At 59.0% G+C, this 14,457-nt stretch overlaps 1 protein-coding gene across 23 annotated transcripts in view; it reads right to left on the bottom strand.

Moving 5' to 3' along the window:
• Positions 1 to 14,457, bottom strand: part of DNM1 (dynamin 1) — a 43,325-nt gene that overhangs the window by 14,025 nt on the left and 14,843 nt on the right. For 18 of the 23 annotated variants that reach the window (XR_006786522.1, XR_006786524.1, XR_006786527.1 and 15 more), the window contains exons 5-14: positions 14,015 to 14,113; positions 13,761 to 13,921; positions 12,611 to 12,753; positions 12,345 to 12,480; positions 12,092 to 12,159; positions 9,060 to 9,198; positions 3,979 to 4,065; positions 1,288 to 1,358; positions 1,061 to 1,112; positions 844 to 855 (exon numbers count right to left, since the gene is read on the bottom strand). Coding sequence is in view for 15 of the 23 variants with exons in the window: in XM_045846128.1 (XP_045702084.1) it covers positions 844 to 855; positions 1,061 to 1,112; positions 1,288 to 1,358; positions 3,979 to 4,065; positions 9,060 to 9,198; positions 12,092 to 12,159; positions 12,345 to 12,480; positions 12,611 to 12,753; positions 13,761 to 13,921; positions 14,015 to 14,113 (968 nt within the window). In the remaining 8 variants the exon portion in view is untranslated. Of the gene's footprint in view, positions 1 to 843; positions 856 to 1,060; positions 1,113 to 1,287; positions 1,359 to 3,978; positions 4,066 to 9,059; positions 9,199 to 10,841; positions 10,981 to 12,091; positions 12,160 to 12,344; positions 12,481 to 12,610; positions 12,754 to 13,760; positions 13,922 to 14,014; positions 14,114 to 14,457 lie in introns of all 23 variants that reach the window. The other 5 variants (XM_045846119.1, XM_045846133.1, XM_045846121.1 and 2 more) reach the window with 1 other exon arrangement.

Below are 14,457 nucleotides of genomic sequence, written 5' to 3'. Positions count from 1 at the left end.
GAACCCAAGTCACGCGGTGGGCCAGCAGCTGAGCCATTAACAGGGACACGGCAGCCTGGTGCCCCGTGGCGCCTCTCCCACCCTGTCCCAGTGCAGTGAAGACTCCTTCAGTTTCTCGCCACTGTCTTCAGAAATGAGTCCGAACACCACACACCGGCACTCGTACCTCAGCGTCCAACCAGCAGGCCCCGCCACCCTGCTGATGGCCCTGATCCGCAGCCTCGGTCCTCCCTGGGCCCTCCCCAACCCCCCCATCCAAAACCCCTCCAGAGCCCCTCCCACTCCCCCGACCCCCACTCTGTCTGGGCCAAGCCTGGAGGCCTAGGTCTCCAAGAGGCAGGGCCAGGGTCTGACTCCCGTCCAGTGGGCAGCAGCACGGTGTAGGCGCCAGCGAGTGCTTGCTGAACCCAACTGCCCTGGGTTACTTCACTCATGGATTACGTTATGCTACCAAGCACCTACTGTGTGCCAGGCAAGCTTAAAAACATGCTTCTTTCCCATCCATCCATCCATCCATCCATCCATCCAGACTTCCACCCATCCAACAGATGTTTAAGGAGCACCTACTCAGTGCCAGGCCCCTGCCAGGCATCCTCACTCACCCCGTCCGGCACGGTCTGCCTCTGGCTGAGGCGGTGCTTAGCTCATGCGCACTGACGGACAGGTGGAGGGGACTCCGCCTGCGGCCAGGCCTTGCCATGGCCTGAGAGCACGTGTACAGGACCCAGGGCTGGCATGCGCAAGCGGCTCAAGCCAGGAGGCACCCTCTCGCCCATCCCACTACAGTGAGCCCCTTCCTCCCCCCTCGCTACACAAGCCAAGAGCCCCGGTCCTGGTACTCACCAGAATCTCATCCTGTAAAGAGGTAACCATAGCAACCACGAGAAGCATTGGGAGAGAGGAGAGAGGATTACTGAGGCAGAGTGGGAGGCTTGTGGCTGGCGGCTGGTGGGCTCTCTGGCCCCCGTGGGACCCCTGCCCTCGGGGGAGGGGGCTCTCAGAGCTCGGCATCCATCCGGCACCCTCCATCCCTCGGGCTGGGGCGCCGGAGTTCGCTCACCTGGTTGCCTGAGGTCTTCTTCTTGTTCATCTGGCTGCTCCTCTGCTGCGCACTGCGGGGGGCGGGTGGAGGGGGACAGTCTCAGGGCTTCTCCTTTCAAGAGGCCCAGCTCCACTGCCACGGCTCAGCGGGCACCACACCCCGAGGGTCAACCCGGGCCTGGGTCCTTCCCTGCCACCCACCCCCACCCCCCGCGATGTCACCTTCTCTGCCCGGGGAGCACTCACTTGGCAAAGCCGATGAAGTCCTCGTGGTTGGTGTTCATGTACGCCAGCTCGATATCGATGAGGAGCATGACCTTCAAGGACACAGAGGTCGGGAGGGAGGTGGGAAACACACCAGAGTTTCAAAATGTGTGAAATACTTCCAGCCCATAGAGGACCCATAACCAAATTCATCCACAATCTATAATAAGTGAAACACACACACACACACACGAGTACCTGTAATAAATAAAGAGTTCCTACCCAACAAACACAAATCACAATAGTCAAAGAACGTGAATGGGTTCATAGAAGAAATGCGTATGACCAGTAGGTTATGTACCTCCCCGTCATGAATAAAGAAATGTAAGTTCAAACCATGAGACCCTTTTAAATCTATCAACTTAGTGCTAAATATTGACAATGACCAGTGTGGGCATAACTGTGAGAAGGTGAATTCTCTCATACACTGTTAATATCATATCGGTGCTGTGATATGCAAATTGATATCAAACTCTCGGAGGGCAATGTGGTACTATTTGACAATAGTAAAATGCACACTCTCACTTCCAGAACCATGTTGCACAAACTCGCCAAGGGAGCAAAGGTGTGTATGCACCAGGGTGCCCCATGTGGCGTGGTTCGTCCTGGAGAAAAACGTGGACCAAGCCCCTGGCCGCCGGAAGGGGAAGATGGTGCCCTCTGAACCATGAAGCTGTTCAAGGAGTGCGGACAGTCTCTAGGTCCCGGCACGGGAAGACCCTCTTTGCAAATGCCCGAGAGTCGTGATGAGAGGGACACCCCAGATGCGGCCTGCAGGCTTCGGACCCAGGGCTGCTGCTTCCTGCCGATCTGGAGCCTGTCCCCTCCGAGCCTGAGGTTCCACAAAGGAGCTGTCTCTGCCTCACCGCCGTGGGAAGACACCAGGAGAGGAGGCAGGCGACCTGTCTGAGGTGTAACAGGTGCTCAGCCCATTGATGTAAGCGCCGATAATTATCCTCAGAGAAGAAAGGCATGACACGCACGTGGCAGGAGTGTGGCTCTCTGAGATTAAGACAGAATCTGGAATCTGAGTGTGAAGGAAAATGCCTGGGAGGGGAAGCTGGGGGCGGCAGGGGTGACGGAGGGACGCTTCCTTGTACTTGAATCACGTCTGTGCTGACTGAATATGTGATTGAGTGTTTATCACTTTTGTAATTAAAAAGAGATCAATAAGAATTTTTTCAAGATTTTACTTATTTCTTTTTAGGGGAGGGAAGGAGAAAGAGGGAGAGAATCACACCAGCGACCTTTCGCATTGTGGGACCACCCCCGGCCAACGGAGCCACACCGGTCAGGGTGAGATCCAGGAGAACTCACAAGCCACATCAAAAACAAACATGGGAGTGATGGGGGCCAGTGCGGTTGTGGCAAGGGGATGTGTCAGGACAGCAGTTGGGAAGGGGTAGCCAGGGGCGGGCTTGGACCAGAGGAGGAGGGATGGGCAGGGAAAGGGGACGGGTCTGAGAGCCTCGTGCGTGCGGGCTGTGAGGGGGGCCGGCCCGCCTGCCTCTGCCCCTCCGGGCACAGACGCAGCAGCCGGCAACGTCTTTGTGATGGAGTGGATTTTTGATGGATGACTACCTAAAAGGAGGAGGCGTGGCTACGACAGGTATAGGGGACTCCGAGACACAGCAAACAGAGAGAGAGGCCCAAAGAAAGGTGACCAGAGGACACCCTTGCTAGGGAGTTCAGGGGCAGGTGGTGGGGGTGTAAGATGGGGCAGCTGCCTTGGAAATCAGTGTGGTGGTTATTCAAAAAACAACCATGCAGCCCTGGCCGGCGTGGCTCAGTTGGTTGGAGCATGGTCCCGTGGACTGGAAGGCTGCGGGTTGGATTCCCGGTCAGGGCACATGCCTGGGTTTCAAGGTCAGTCACCGGCTGGGGTGTGTTCGCGAGGCAACCGATCCATGTGTCTCTCTCACACTGATGTTTTTCTCTCCCTCCCTCTCTCTCTCAAATCCATTTTAAAAACTTAACATGCACAGAATTACACAGAATTACCATGTGATCCAGCAATTGCATCTCTAGGTACAGACCCACAAGAATTGAAAGCAGGGTCTCAAAGGTAATGCTTGTACCCCTGTGTTCGTAGAATTACTTGCCACCCAAAAGGTGGAAACAACCCGAACGGACAAACAGAGTGTGGTCAGGCACACGCTGGAACACCGCACAGCCTCCAGAAGGAAATGCTGACAGGTCTCCGACACGGGGGAACGTGAGGACCTGACGCTAAGTGGAGTCGGCCAGACACAGAAGGACAAACGTGGCATGCTATCACTTATATGAGGGCCCTAGAGTTGCCACATGCACGGAAACAGGAAGTAGAATGGTGGGCCCCAGGGGCTGGGGGACAGGGGAATGGGGCGTCAGTATTTAACTGGGACAGAAGTTCATTCTGGGAAGATGGAAAGTTCTGGAAACGGACGGTGGTGGTGATTGCACAACTGTGTGAGCGTATTTAATACCACAGAGCTGCACAGTCAAGTTTACGGTGTGCACGCGCGTGTGTGTGAATTCCCCCGCAGTGAAAGAGAGAGAGAAGCAGAGATTTGGTGTGAGGACAGGAAGCGCGGGGAGGCTGACACAGAAGAGACAAAATGGGAAGGAGGAAGAGAGCCCGGGGTCAGGGACGGGGACGGATGAAAGGCTGGGGATCAGGGGCCGTGGCCTCACCTGCTCCTTGGTGCGGCCCTCGCGCTCCCGGATGTGGGTGGTCACGATGCGCTCCATCTCCTCTCGCAGCCGGGGGTACTGCTGCAGCTGGGGGAGGGCGGGAGGGGAGACAGCCACGTACACAGGGGGCACGGGCAGGAGACACCCCAACCCCACCAGAGCCCAGGGGTCCAGGTGCGTGTGTTGGGGGGGAAGCACCCACAGAATGCCCGAGGGGTGGGGGGGGCGAGAGATCTGGGGTCCCAGGAAGCTGATGGCACCCAGCCATGGCCACCCCTTTCCTTCAAGAATGGGTCCCGAATGGCAGTTCAAGGGTCTCCTGGTTCCAGAACTTCTTCACTGTCCTGTCTAGGCGACCAGGGGTGGGTGGGAGGGCGGTCCCACGGGCAGAACTGCCGCGGGAACCCGCTTGCTCCTTGGGGCCGTCTTGGTGGCAGCCATCTTGGAGCCAGACATTGCACCGAGGCCTTGGCGTGGTGGCCTGTTAGCTCCCAGAGCTCTCCCCGACCCTCGGGGCTCCCCCTCGCCCGAGGGCTCGGAGGGACAGTCAGGTGGGGAGCCAGGCAGGGCATCCCTATCCAGGAAGGGTCTGGGGAGGGCAGGGCCCGAGGTGCCGGCTGGCCTCCCGAATCGGGCTGGGGACAGGCAATGCTCCTTGTCAGAGCCGCGAGGCGGGGGAAGCCAGCAGTCACACGAAGGGCATGCGGGAGCCACAGACGTGGGCATGCGAGGACACGGGTGGGGGGGCGGGCGGGGGCATGCAGAGCGGGGTGCCAGCAGCATGAGCAGTACCCCGCGGGGGCCTGGCTGGGCCCCTGGCCCTCTCGGTAGAACCCACCCGGTGTGCCCCTCTTGGCCGGCTCGGGACTGGCACCGTCATCTCCAGCCACGTCCGTCTGGCTCCAGGCTGGCCAGCCAGCCTGCCTCTACCCCGCTCCTCTGGGGTCGGGAGCTCGGCGGCACCCACTTCCTCCCAGTTTTTATCAACTGAGGCTGCAGGGAAACGCCCTCCAAGCCTTCCCACTCTGCCCTCGGCTCAGCTGGACTCGGGGGGACAAAGCCCAGGGTGACGCCGCCTCCTTCCAGTCACTGCTGGATGTCACCTCCATCCTGCCCTGACCACCCAGGAGCTGGATCTGGGGGCCTCGCTGTCACCTTCCCTCATCAGACTGTACTCTACTTGCCCTGGAGGCGGGGGCAGGGCCAGGTGCACCGCCAGTGCTGGGGAGGGCGTGCCCAAGGGGTGTGGGAATGAATGGAGGATGGATGTCTCTGCCCTCCTGTGCCCTCTGACTCGTGCGTGAGCCGGCAGCCCCTCAGGGAGGGAGACTGGCTGAGCGGCTGAGGGTGGGAGCCCACCCACAGGGATGTCCAGTCCTGCTGGCCCGCGCTGCCCCTCCGTGGCCACGTGGGACCCAAACGGGGCACAGCGAGAACCACTGTTTGTCCCTGGCCCGGGCCACTCAGGTGGATCCCCGTGGGCGGGAAGAGAGCCGCAGGTTAGCGTGACTAGGTCACAGGTACCGATTCTGAGGGCAAGATGGAGGCCAAGGAGGGGGGGTGGGGACACTGGGAGAGGAAGGAGGGTGGGGAGGAAGCAGCGCCCTGGGTGCCGGCCCAGGGGGGCAGACGTGAGAGATGTCTCATCCTCCCGCCCCACCTGATCAGGGCCTGACGTGGCCGAGACCAGGGGGGTCTGGGGGGAGGCGCAGCCCGAGGCCAGGGGCCTAAACACAAACCCACGGGGAGGCTCAAGGAGTGGTTCCCGTTCCTTCTGGAAGGAAGTCTCCGAGTTGGAGCGGAGACTTGGGACTGAGTCACCACCACCAGAAGGCGTCCTCTGAGGTGGTCCCGAGTGTTCCCTTGCAGGGTGGGGCTGCAGGGGAAGGGGGAGGGTGGGCAAGGAGGGAGGAGGAGGAGGAGGGAGCAATTTGCCAAAGAGCATGACCAGTCCTCCCACTAGCCGCCTGGTTGTTACGTTCGCCAAGCTCTCCACGTGTCACACACGCAGGGCAGCCTCAGCCCCTTGGAGGAGCTCTCTATTCCTTCTGAGCATCTTTTTCCATTCCGACGGCCCCTGAGTATTCCCAGAACTTTTAGCCAGTTTCTAAAGTGGAACTTTCCTCTCTCAGGCCTTGGCTGAGGCGGGCGCTGAGCTGGAGCCCACCAGTAAGTGGTCAGGCACAGGCCCTGGAGTCACATGGCTCTGGTTCAAAGCCAGCGCCGGCCCCGCCGACACGCCTGGGAGCCGTGGCCGGACCTCTCCGAGCCTCGGCTTCTCCCCGCAGAAAGTGCGGCAGTAAAGGCGCCTCCCCTCTGAGAGCTGGTTGCGAGGCCTGAGCGGCACGTCACACGCCTGACCCTGAACTCCGGATTCTGCCCAGAGGGGAAAACCGATCCCAGCAAGCCCAGGAATAATGACAGTTGACTATTTTTCCCTGGCAGGCCTTGGACACTTAGAACATTTGGGGAGGAGGGGAAAGAAAAGGACAAAGATAGGTGAATTTTGCCACATAAAGAAAAAAATAATGTGTATGCATGAAATAACCCAAAAGGTGGAACGCTTTAAAAAAAAAGAATTTCAAAGATTTCCTTTTGAAATTTGTTGTTGATCATGTTTTTTGGGGGGTTCACAAAAATCATACAGACTCATCATAAAAAATTTGAAAGTGATGAAAACTTGTGCAATAACATGGAAAAATTCCTATGTTCTTGCTCTCTCTCTTAAAGTAGCAGTTAGCATTTTGGTGGATGCGTCTTTGGGACTTTATCGCTCATATGCATTTCCCCCCTAAGGAGGACACATTCTGTCCTGAAACCTGCTCCCCCCCCACACACAGGGTGTTGCGGAGGGAGATAGGAAAGGAAACGGGCATGCCCTGCGCTCTAGGCAGCTGCAGGCACGCCCCGTTGGCTCGCCCTTCGCCGATGCTGCGTGTGTTACAAATCGAAGGTTAAGACCCTCCACCAGCAAAAAGACGGCGACTCACTGAAGTCTCAGATGACGGCCGGCATGTTTTAGCAACGAAGTGTGTTCAAGTGAAGGTATGTACGTTGCTTTTTTTGAGACAAAATGCTGTTGTACACTTAACAGACTGCAGTATAGGGTAAAGATAACTTGTATACACTGGAAAACCAAAAAAAAAAAAAATTGTGTGACTTGCTTTATCGTGATTCCTTTCCCAGCAGAGGTCTGGAATCAAAGCCATGACATCTCCAAGGTACGACTGTGTTGGTTTAAATTGTCTGTGTACCTGGCTGGCGTAGCTCAGTGGATTGAGCGCGGGCTGCGAACCAAAGCATCGCAGGTTCGATTCCCAGTCAGGGCACATGCCTGGGTTGCAGGCCACGGCCCCCAGCAACTGCACATTGATGTTTCTCTCTCTTTCTCCCTCCTTTCCCTCTTAAAAATAAATAAATAAAATCTTTTTAAAAAGATAAAAAATTGTCTGTGTAATGTTTTATGTAATCGGTCTCCTCTCAGTGGACACATGGGCTGTTTCCAAAAGTTTACAATTTACATTAAATTATATAAATGTCTAACCACTATGCTGTACATCTGAAACTAATATAAAATAATACTGAATGCCAACTGTAATTAACAAAAAAAGAGAAAAATTGAAATTCATGTTTTTAAGAGAAAAAGCAGGATGAGCTCTGGCTGGTGTGGCTCAGTAGACTGAGTGCAGGTTGTGAAACAAAGGGTCGCCAGTTCAATTCCCAGTCAGGGCACAACCCTGGAGTGTGGGTCCGGTCCCCAGTGTGCGGCACTCAAGAGTCAACCACACATTGTTTCCGTCCCTCTCTTTCTCCCCTGCCCTCTCTAAAAATAACTAAATAAAATCTTTTAAAAGGGATTTTTTAAAAAGCAGGATGGCAATACATTCATAGTGTGATCCCATAACAAAACAAACAAATCTATGTATAGAAAAAAAGATTTGGAGAAATCTAAAGTGATGAACACTTTTCGCAGGGCAACCTTGCCTACGATCCGCGGGGCAGAGGGATCACGACTCAGGGGTCACAACGCTGGGGAATGAATGGGGGAGCCCAGCCCGGCTTCTATGCTGCTCGGGATGGGCACCGAGCGGATGCTAATTGGCTCAGCCCATCCCTGTTGGGCGCACAAGCGGGCACAAGGGAGACAGCATCGGGAAAGGGGTGCACGTGACTGGCTGTGCATGAGCCACGGACACTGACACTTTGGAAGTAAAGGCAGGTGTGCCCGCACCTCTCCAGTGGAGGGGTTTTTTTCAAGTGCAGGCGAGGCTGGGCTCTTCCCCAGAGATCCTGGTTCCTCCTGCTGGGACCGGGGTTGGGGGGCGGTGGCAGCCTTTGAAGTCCAGAAAGGATGCCTCAGGCCACTGATGCCCCTGGACTGCCCTGGGGAGAACTGCTTCAGACAACCTGGCTAAAAATCTTCAAAATGCCCAAAAGTAGACGAGTGGGAAAAAGGCATCTAAAAGGTCACAGATGTCTCGAAAAGGGGCCGAGCCCGCCCAGCGCGTATGGATTCATGTCAGATGAGCAGTCCAATACGCTTTTAGGCAAATTGGTTCTGCGGGACAGGGACAGCTTCCCCACCTGGGGGGCCCTGGTCCCAGATGTCTTCCCTTAGCCTCCCTAATCTAAAATCCACTCTGCTCTTCTTCCCTGAGACTCAGTTTTGTCATCTGTAAAATGGGGATAACACCACCGCTTTTTAAGGTTGCTAAGTCAGATTACAAAGACGAGCACTTAGCCTAGTGCTCGGCATGTAGGAGCAGCCTGCCCCTCATCCTCACTGTCGTCACTGTCACTGTCACTGTTACTGGTGGGAGGGGCCACGGCTCCGAGGATGCTTGGGTTGGAGCAAAGCCTTCTGGCAGACACGGAGGCCAGAGGGGACTGTGAGTGCAAGTAGACCCAGGGTTACACATTGGCAGGGAAGTTCAGGGCTGGGAATCGCCTGGCCAGCGTGGGCGTCCACGTGGGTGGACGAGGGGCTGCCAGGCCTGCTCAGCAGACAGCTCTGCCCACGGGAGGCCGTGGCCGCGCGGGAGGGATGGCCAGGCCCAGCCCCACCCAGGCGGCCGCCGTACCTTTTCACTACACTTTCTGATGGTAGACGTGAGCTCACTGACTACCATATCCACACACTTGATACTGGGCTCTTTGAGCTTCTGCACCTGCTTTTTCACTGTGGCTTCAAAAGCGAGGTCAGGTGTGAAGAGGCCCGTCCTGCACCCAGGGAGGAGGAGGGGACAAGAGGAGGAGTAGCCACAGGCGGGCGGGGACAAGGAGGGGAGTGAAAGCCAAGCAGGGCCAGGGGCGGGGTGGAGGATGGCACAGGCGTGGGGGAAGAGAGAGAGACACCGACACAGAGAGAGACAGAGAGAGAACAGAAGACAATGTGAGCGTGGGGCCGGCCTCCCTCCCACCACCCGGGGCCGGCACCTCCCGGGTGCTGCCGAGCACCCCCCAGGTTCTGTGGGTGCGGGCGAGGGTGCTGCTGAAGGACCAAACGCCCTGCTCCGCACGAGGCCCCTCACTGGGTTCAGGTTTTCCCGCCAGGGCTTGGCCCCTCCCTCCCCAGCTACCCTGAGCCTGCCCTCTCTCTGTCTCTTCCAATGTCACAGCCGTGGGTCCTCCCAAGGGGCTGCCCCAGGCCAGAACACCACCCGCCCATTCTGGTCAATTCTAGGTTTCCCGGCACCTCTTGCGTTCCCTTCACCCCGACTCCAGAGCCCAGCGCAGTTCCCTGCTTCTGCCGGGATCGCTGCACCCGGCTGCCCAGCGGGTGCGCGGCACAGCTGCAGGGGGCTCCATGCGCACAGACCACGGTGCGCAGGGCGCCCCTGCAGCTGCAGGGTAGCTGCCTGACCGCCGCTCTCCAGCGCCCTGCTCTTCTCCTGCCCTTTGCTTTCTCCTCAAGGGGCATCCTTTGCCTCTCCTCCAAAGAGGGCTGGAGGAACTCGGTTCGGAAAGACAGAAGAGAGAGAAGAGGAAAGACAGAAAGAGTGGAGGGGGTGATAGAGAGGGGCCAGGGCAGCAGTGGGGGTAGGAAAGGAAGGGAGGCTGGGGGGGGTGCGGAATCAAATGGGCACTGGACTCGGAGTCCAAAGCCTTGGCTTCCAGGAGCAGCTCTGCCACCTCCTAGCTCACATGACCTTGGACAAGTCACTCGATCTCCTGAGCCTCAGTTTTCCTGCCGTGCAACAGGCGCCATCCTCCCTGCCCTGCCCTGCCCTGCCCTCCTTGCGGGGTTCCCCGAGGCTCAGAAGGCAGAGCAGAGGGAAGGGGGCTCTGTCTTTGGAAGGAGATGCAGATGAAAGGGAGGGGGAGGGCCCCGAGTGGGGGTCCTCGGTGAGGGCGGCATGAGAACAGGGAGGATGAAGGACAGCGAGGGGTCAGGGTACCTGCTGGACCTGGGTCCTCTGCACCTCTTTGGCCGTCCAGGCCCCTAGAGCAGCACCCAAGAAGGTCCTGTCCCTCACCTGTCTCCAGGGCCAAGGCTTCCCCGAGACCTCTCCCTGGAGTCCCCAGAAGGACCCATGTCTGAGGGCGGAGCGGGGGCTCAGGGCCACCTCAAGCCCTACTCTCCCCGAGCAGGGGGAGCTCTTGGCGGGCTCTCCGGGTTAAACAGCCGCCAGCATCCCTGTCTTACCAGCCTCTAGTCCCTTGGTGTCCTGGGCCCGGGGGCCAGGGGGGTGGGTGAGGCCTCCTCGGAGATTCCCCCTGTCCTCGTCCGCGGTGGCCTGCCTCTCCCACCCCGCTGAGGTCTGGACATGCTACCGGGGAGACGGTGGGGGGCGTTGGGGAGGGGCGCCTGTCAGCAGTGCGGGGGGCGGGCAGAGGTGCGGGCCGGCGGGCCGCCGGGTTACCTTCTTGGAGCACTGTCTAACGGTGCTGATTAGCTCCGAGATAACCATGTCCACACACTTGAGACACGGCTCTCGGGTCTTCTTCACCTGCTTTTTCACAATGGTCTCAAAGGCCATGTCTGGGGTAAAGAGCCCCGTTCTGAACGCCCGGAGCGGAAGAAGGGCAGTGTCACAGGCCAGGGCCCCCCGCCCCCCCCACACCCCTGAGCTCTGCCCTCGGGGCTGTCCCGCTACCCCTCTGTGGGCTTCAGGGTCCCCATCTGTAAAATGGGCAGGGACTCTAAGGATAAGGAAGGACTTCCAATCGCTGCTCTTCGGGCCAAGACAAGATCTGCTTGTATCTGCTTTCACGTCTTAACTTCCTCTTAAGACCCAGTTCATGCTAAAGGTTCTAGGGCCAGGCACGGTTTGAAAGCTGCTGCACTGGGATCTCTTTGGGAGCCTTTCCAGGAATAAAGCATTTTCTTTTAAGAGCAGGAGAGGCTGTTTTCCTCCCTGTGCCTTGGCCAGCGCAGGTATCAGTCTAGGAACTCCACGCCAGACCTTGGACAGGAAGCTGCGTGAGGGCAGGGGCGCTCTGGTCTGGTTCGCTGCCCGGCACGGAGCGGGCGCTCTAAGTTTTCCCGCCGCAAGAACACGGGGTGTGGGTCTGAGTCCCTGAGGTAGGCCTCAGCTTTTAGGGAACAGTCTGGTTCTCAGTCCCCTTCCCTGCTCCACAGGCGTTGGGGCTGGCTCGGGCAGTGAGGAGTGCGGTGGGATGGGCCCACTTAGGGACCCTGGGGCTGTGGAGGGCCTGGGGGTCTGGAGGGTGGAGAGGCCCCATCCCATCGTAAAAGGGCACAGACCGATACGATGCCCCGCCCCAGGCCCTACCCAGGGGCTGGGACAGCTTTGTGCAGCCACCTGGATAGAACTGGGGGAGCTGTCTCACCCTAGAGATGGGCAGGGTGCCCACGCCCAGCGGGCGCTACCTGGCCACCTGTGTCCACCAGCCCGCCCAGCCTCCAGGCCCTGATCCCAGGACAGCAAAGGAGGGCAGCAGGCTGCAGGGAGGGGGGTAGCTCGGGTCTCCCGTCCACCTTCCCCAGCAGGAGCCTGTGCGAACTGGGGGCCAGAAAGTCGGGGTGAAGGGGGCTGGGGACGAGGGCTCTAGGTCTTCCCTGAGGGAGGCTTGCTCCTCCACTCCCTGTGCCTCTGCACTAGACCCCTGCCCTCTGCGGCTGGGCCCCCGCCCCGGTCCCAATACGTGCCTGATGCCATGGATATTCTTAATGGCATAGCTGATCTCCCTTCGGAGCTCCTTCTCGTCGAACTCCATCTGTGTAGGAGAGGGAGAGATGGCCAGCCCGTCAGGGCCTGGCCTGCTCTCTGGGAGGTCACGATGGGGCCCACCCCACTCCTGGGGTCTGGGCGCAGGGGCCAAGGTACGCATGAGAGAGCCCTGGGGGTGCGGGTGGGTGGTCCAGGGCCCTCCTACCCCCCCCCCAGCCGAGCGTGTCCTACCTTGACCAGCTCAAAGGGGAAGCGCTCGTGGAAGATGCGGTTGATGCGGGCTCCCCCCGACAGTTCGTAGGTGTCGATCTGGTCCCCCGAGCCCTCGATGCGCTTCTCAAAGTCCACGGCGAACTGCTGGACCATCCTGGGGGTAGAGGGGCGTGGCCTGAGGGTTGCGGCGGCCCAGTGGGGGGGACCTGGGAGAGCCCTGGGCCCAGAGGCTGGGGGAAGGCGCAGCTCAGGGATGGGGAGTCGAGAGCTGGGGGGACCCTCACTGCAGCAGGGCCTTGGTCTTGCGAGCCGGGTCGTCAGGACGGAAGTTCTTGTACTCCTCCACCTCCTTCTCAATGGACAGCAACTGGCTCTGCAGCTTGTTCCGCAGCCCCGGCAGCGTGTCCCGGATGTGGTTGGTCAGTTGCTGGGGGTGGGGCCAGACAAGGGTTAAGGCCCCCGGTCACAAGTCCCAAACCCCGAATGCCCGCAGGGCCAGGCAAGGACCAAGGATGCCAGGGAGGCTGTGGACCGCTGAGCGGGAGAGCTAAAGAGGGGGCCACAGCCCTGCCCACTGAGGCCCTGTCCCCCAGAACAAAAGCTGCCTGAGGGCTGGGCCTGGCACACAGTAGGTCCTCACACAGGTAAATTAATTGAATTAATGAGTGAATAACTCAATTTTCAAAGAGGCCAGGAATCTAGATTTTGATTTGAAATTACCTGACTTTTGACTACTATTTTTAGACACCACAAGGGGGGCACGAAATACATCGGGCACGAAATACATCGGGGGCGGGGCTGACTGGCAGGCAGGCTGGCTGCCTCCTGCTGGAGCCCCACGGTTCACTCTGGCCAGGTCCTCCAGCACAGAATCCCCCGGAACCTGCCCGGCCGGCGAAACGGGGCCTTATCGCCACTGTCACCGTTGTACAGACGCAGGGACAGAGGCTCAGAGAGCTGGACACTCACTGTCCCAGCCCGTGAGTGACAGAGTCAGGATTGGAACCAGGTCCGTGGCCTTACAACTCCCAAATCCTGTTCCACGCCACACCAAGTTCCCTATCGCCTTCCTTCCCTCATCTCACACACGCACGCCTGGATTTCTGAAGCCCCAGTGCAGATGGAGGCACACCCTGGGGGAGCTGCTGGGCTCGCCGCCCCTGCTCCAGATCGGCCCCTCCCCACTTCCGGAGGAACCCCGGTCTTCGGCCGAAACAGGCCAGTCCTGGCCTCCAAGCCCCAGCCCCTGCCTGTGCTGCCCTCCACACTAGACGCCCCCCCCCCCCCCGCCCCGTCTTCTCTTCACCCTGGGGGGTTCCAGGGCTCCCCTCCCCCAGGCCCCAGGCAGGGAATAGTTCATGCTGCTGATGGCGGCTGGTCGCCCTCACAAACCCCACTTCAAGGATTCTGTTCTCGTGCAGGCCCAAGTCCTACCTGGTTGAGGACCTTCTGCAGGTAGGGTGTGCCCATCCGGTCAGCCAAGTGTCGGTAGGATGGGTGGGACAGGAAGAACTTGCGTTCGGCGGCCAGGGCAGCCGTGATGTCCTTTTTGCCATCGATGTCCTTCTGGCTCCGGTTCACCACCCCGATGTAGCCTGTGGATGGGGTCAAGGTCAGGGTCAACCCCTTGCAGGGGGCGGGGTAGAGGGGAAGGGCAGCGCAGCGGGCGGCGGGAGCGGCCTGACTACCTCTGCGCAGGGGCAGCAGCTTGTTCTCCAGAACGTCGCGGGCGTCCGTGCCCTCGTCCATCAGGTCCAGCTTGGTGATGACGCCGATCGTGCGCTGACCTGGAGGGCGGCAGTGAGGGAGGTGGCCCGCGCGCTCCCGCCGCCACCCGGCCGCCCCATCTCCCCTCCCCCGCATCGCCCGCCGCCTGCCTGACCCATTCCTTCTCCGCAGAGCGGCCAAAGTGTTTTTTTAACATTTTTTCCCTGAAAGATTTTCTGTATTTATTTTTATTTTTTAAAAGATTTTATTTATTTATTTTTAGAGAGGGAAGGGAGGGAGATAGATAGAGAGAGAGAGAGAGAGAAACATCAATGTGCGGTTGCTGGGGCTCATGGCCTGCAACCCAGGCATGTGCCCTGACTGGGAATCGAACCTGCGACACTTTAGTTCGCAGCCCGCGCTC

Source organism: Phyllostomus hastatus, unplaced genomic scaffold (genome assembly GCF_019186645.2).
Source record: "Phyllostomus hastatus isolate PE091 unplaced genomic scaffold, TTU_PhHast_1.1 phas_contig_495, whole genome shotgun sequence".
NCBI classification, from domain to species: Eukaryota; Metazoa; Chordata; class Mammalia; order Chiroptera; family Phyllostomidae; genus Phyllostomus; species Phyllostomus hastatus.
The sequence above is the reverse complement of the archived record's forward strand: the minus strand, read 5'-3'. Positions and strand labels throughout refer to the sequence as shown.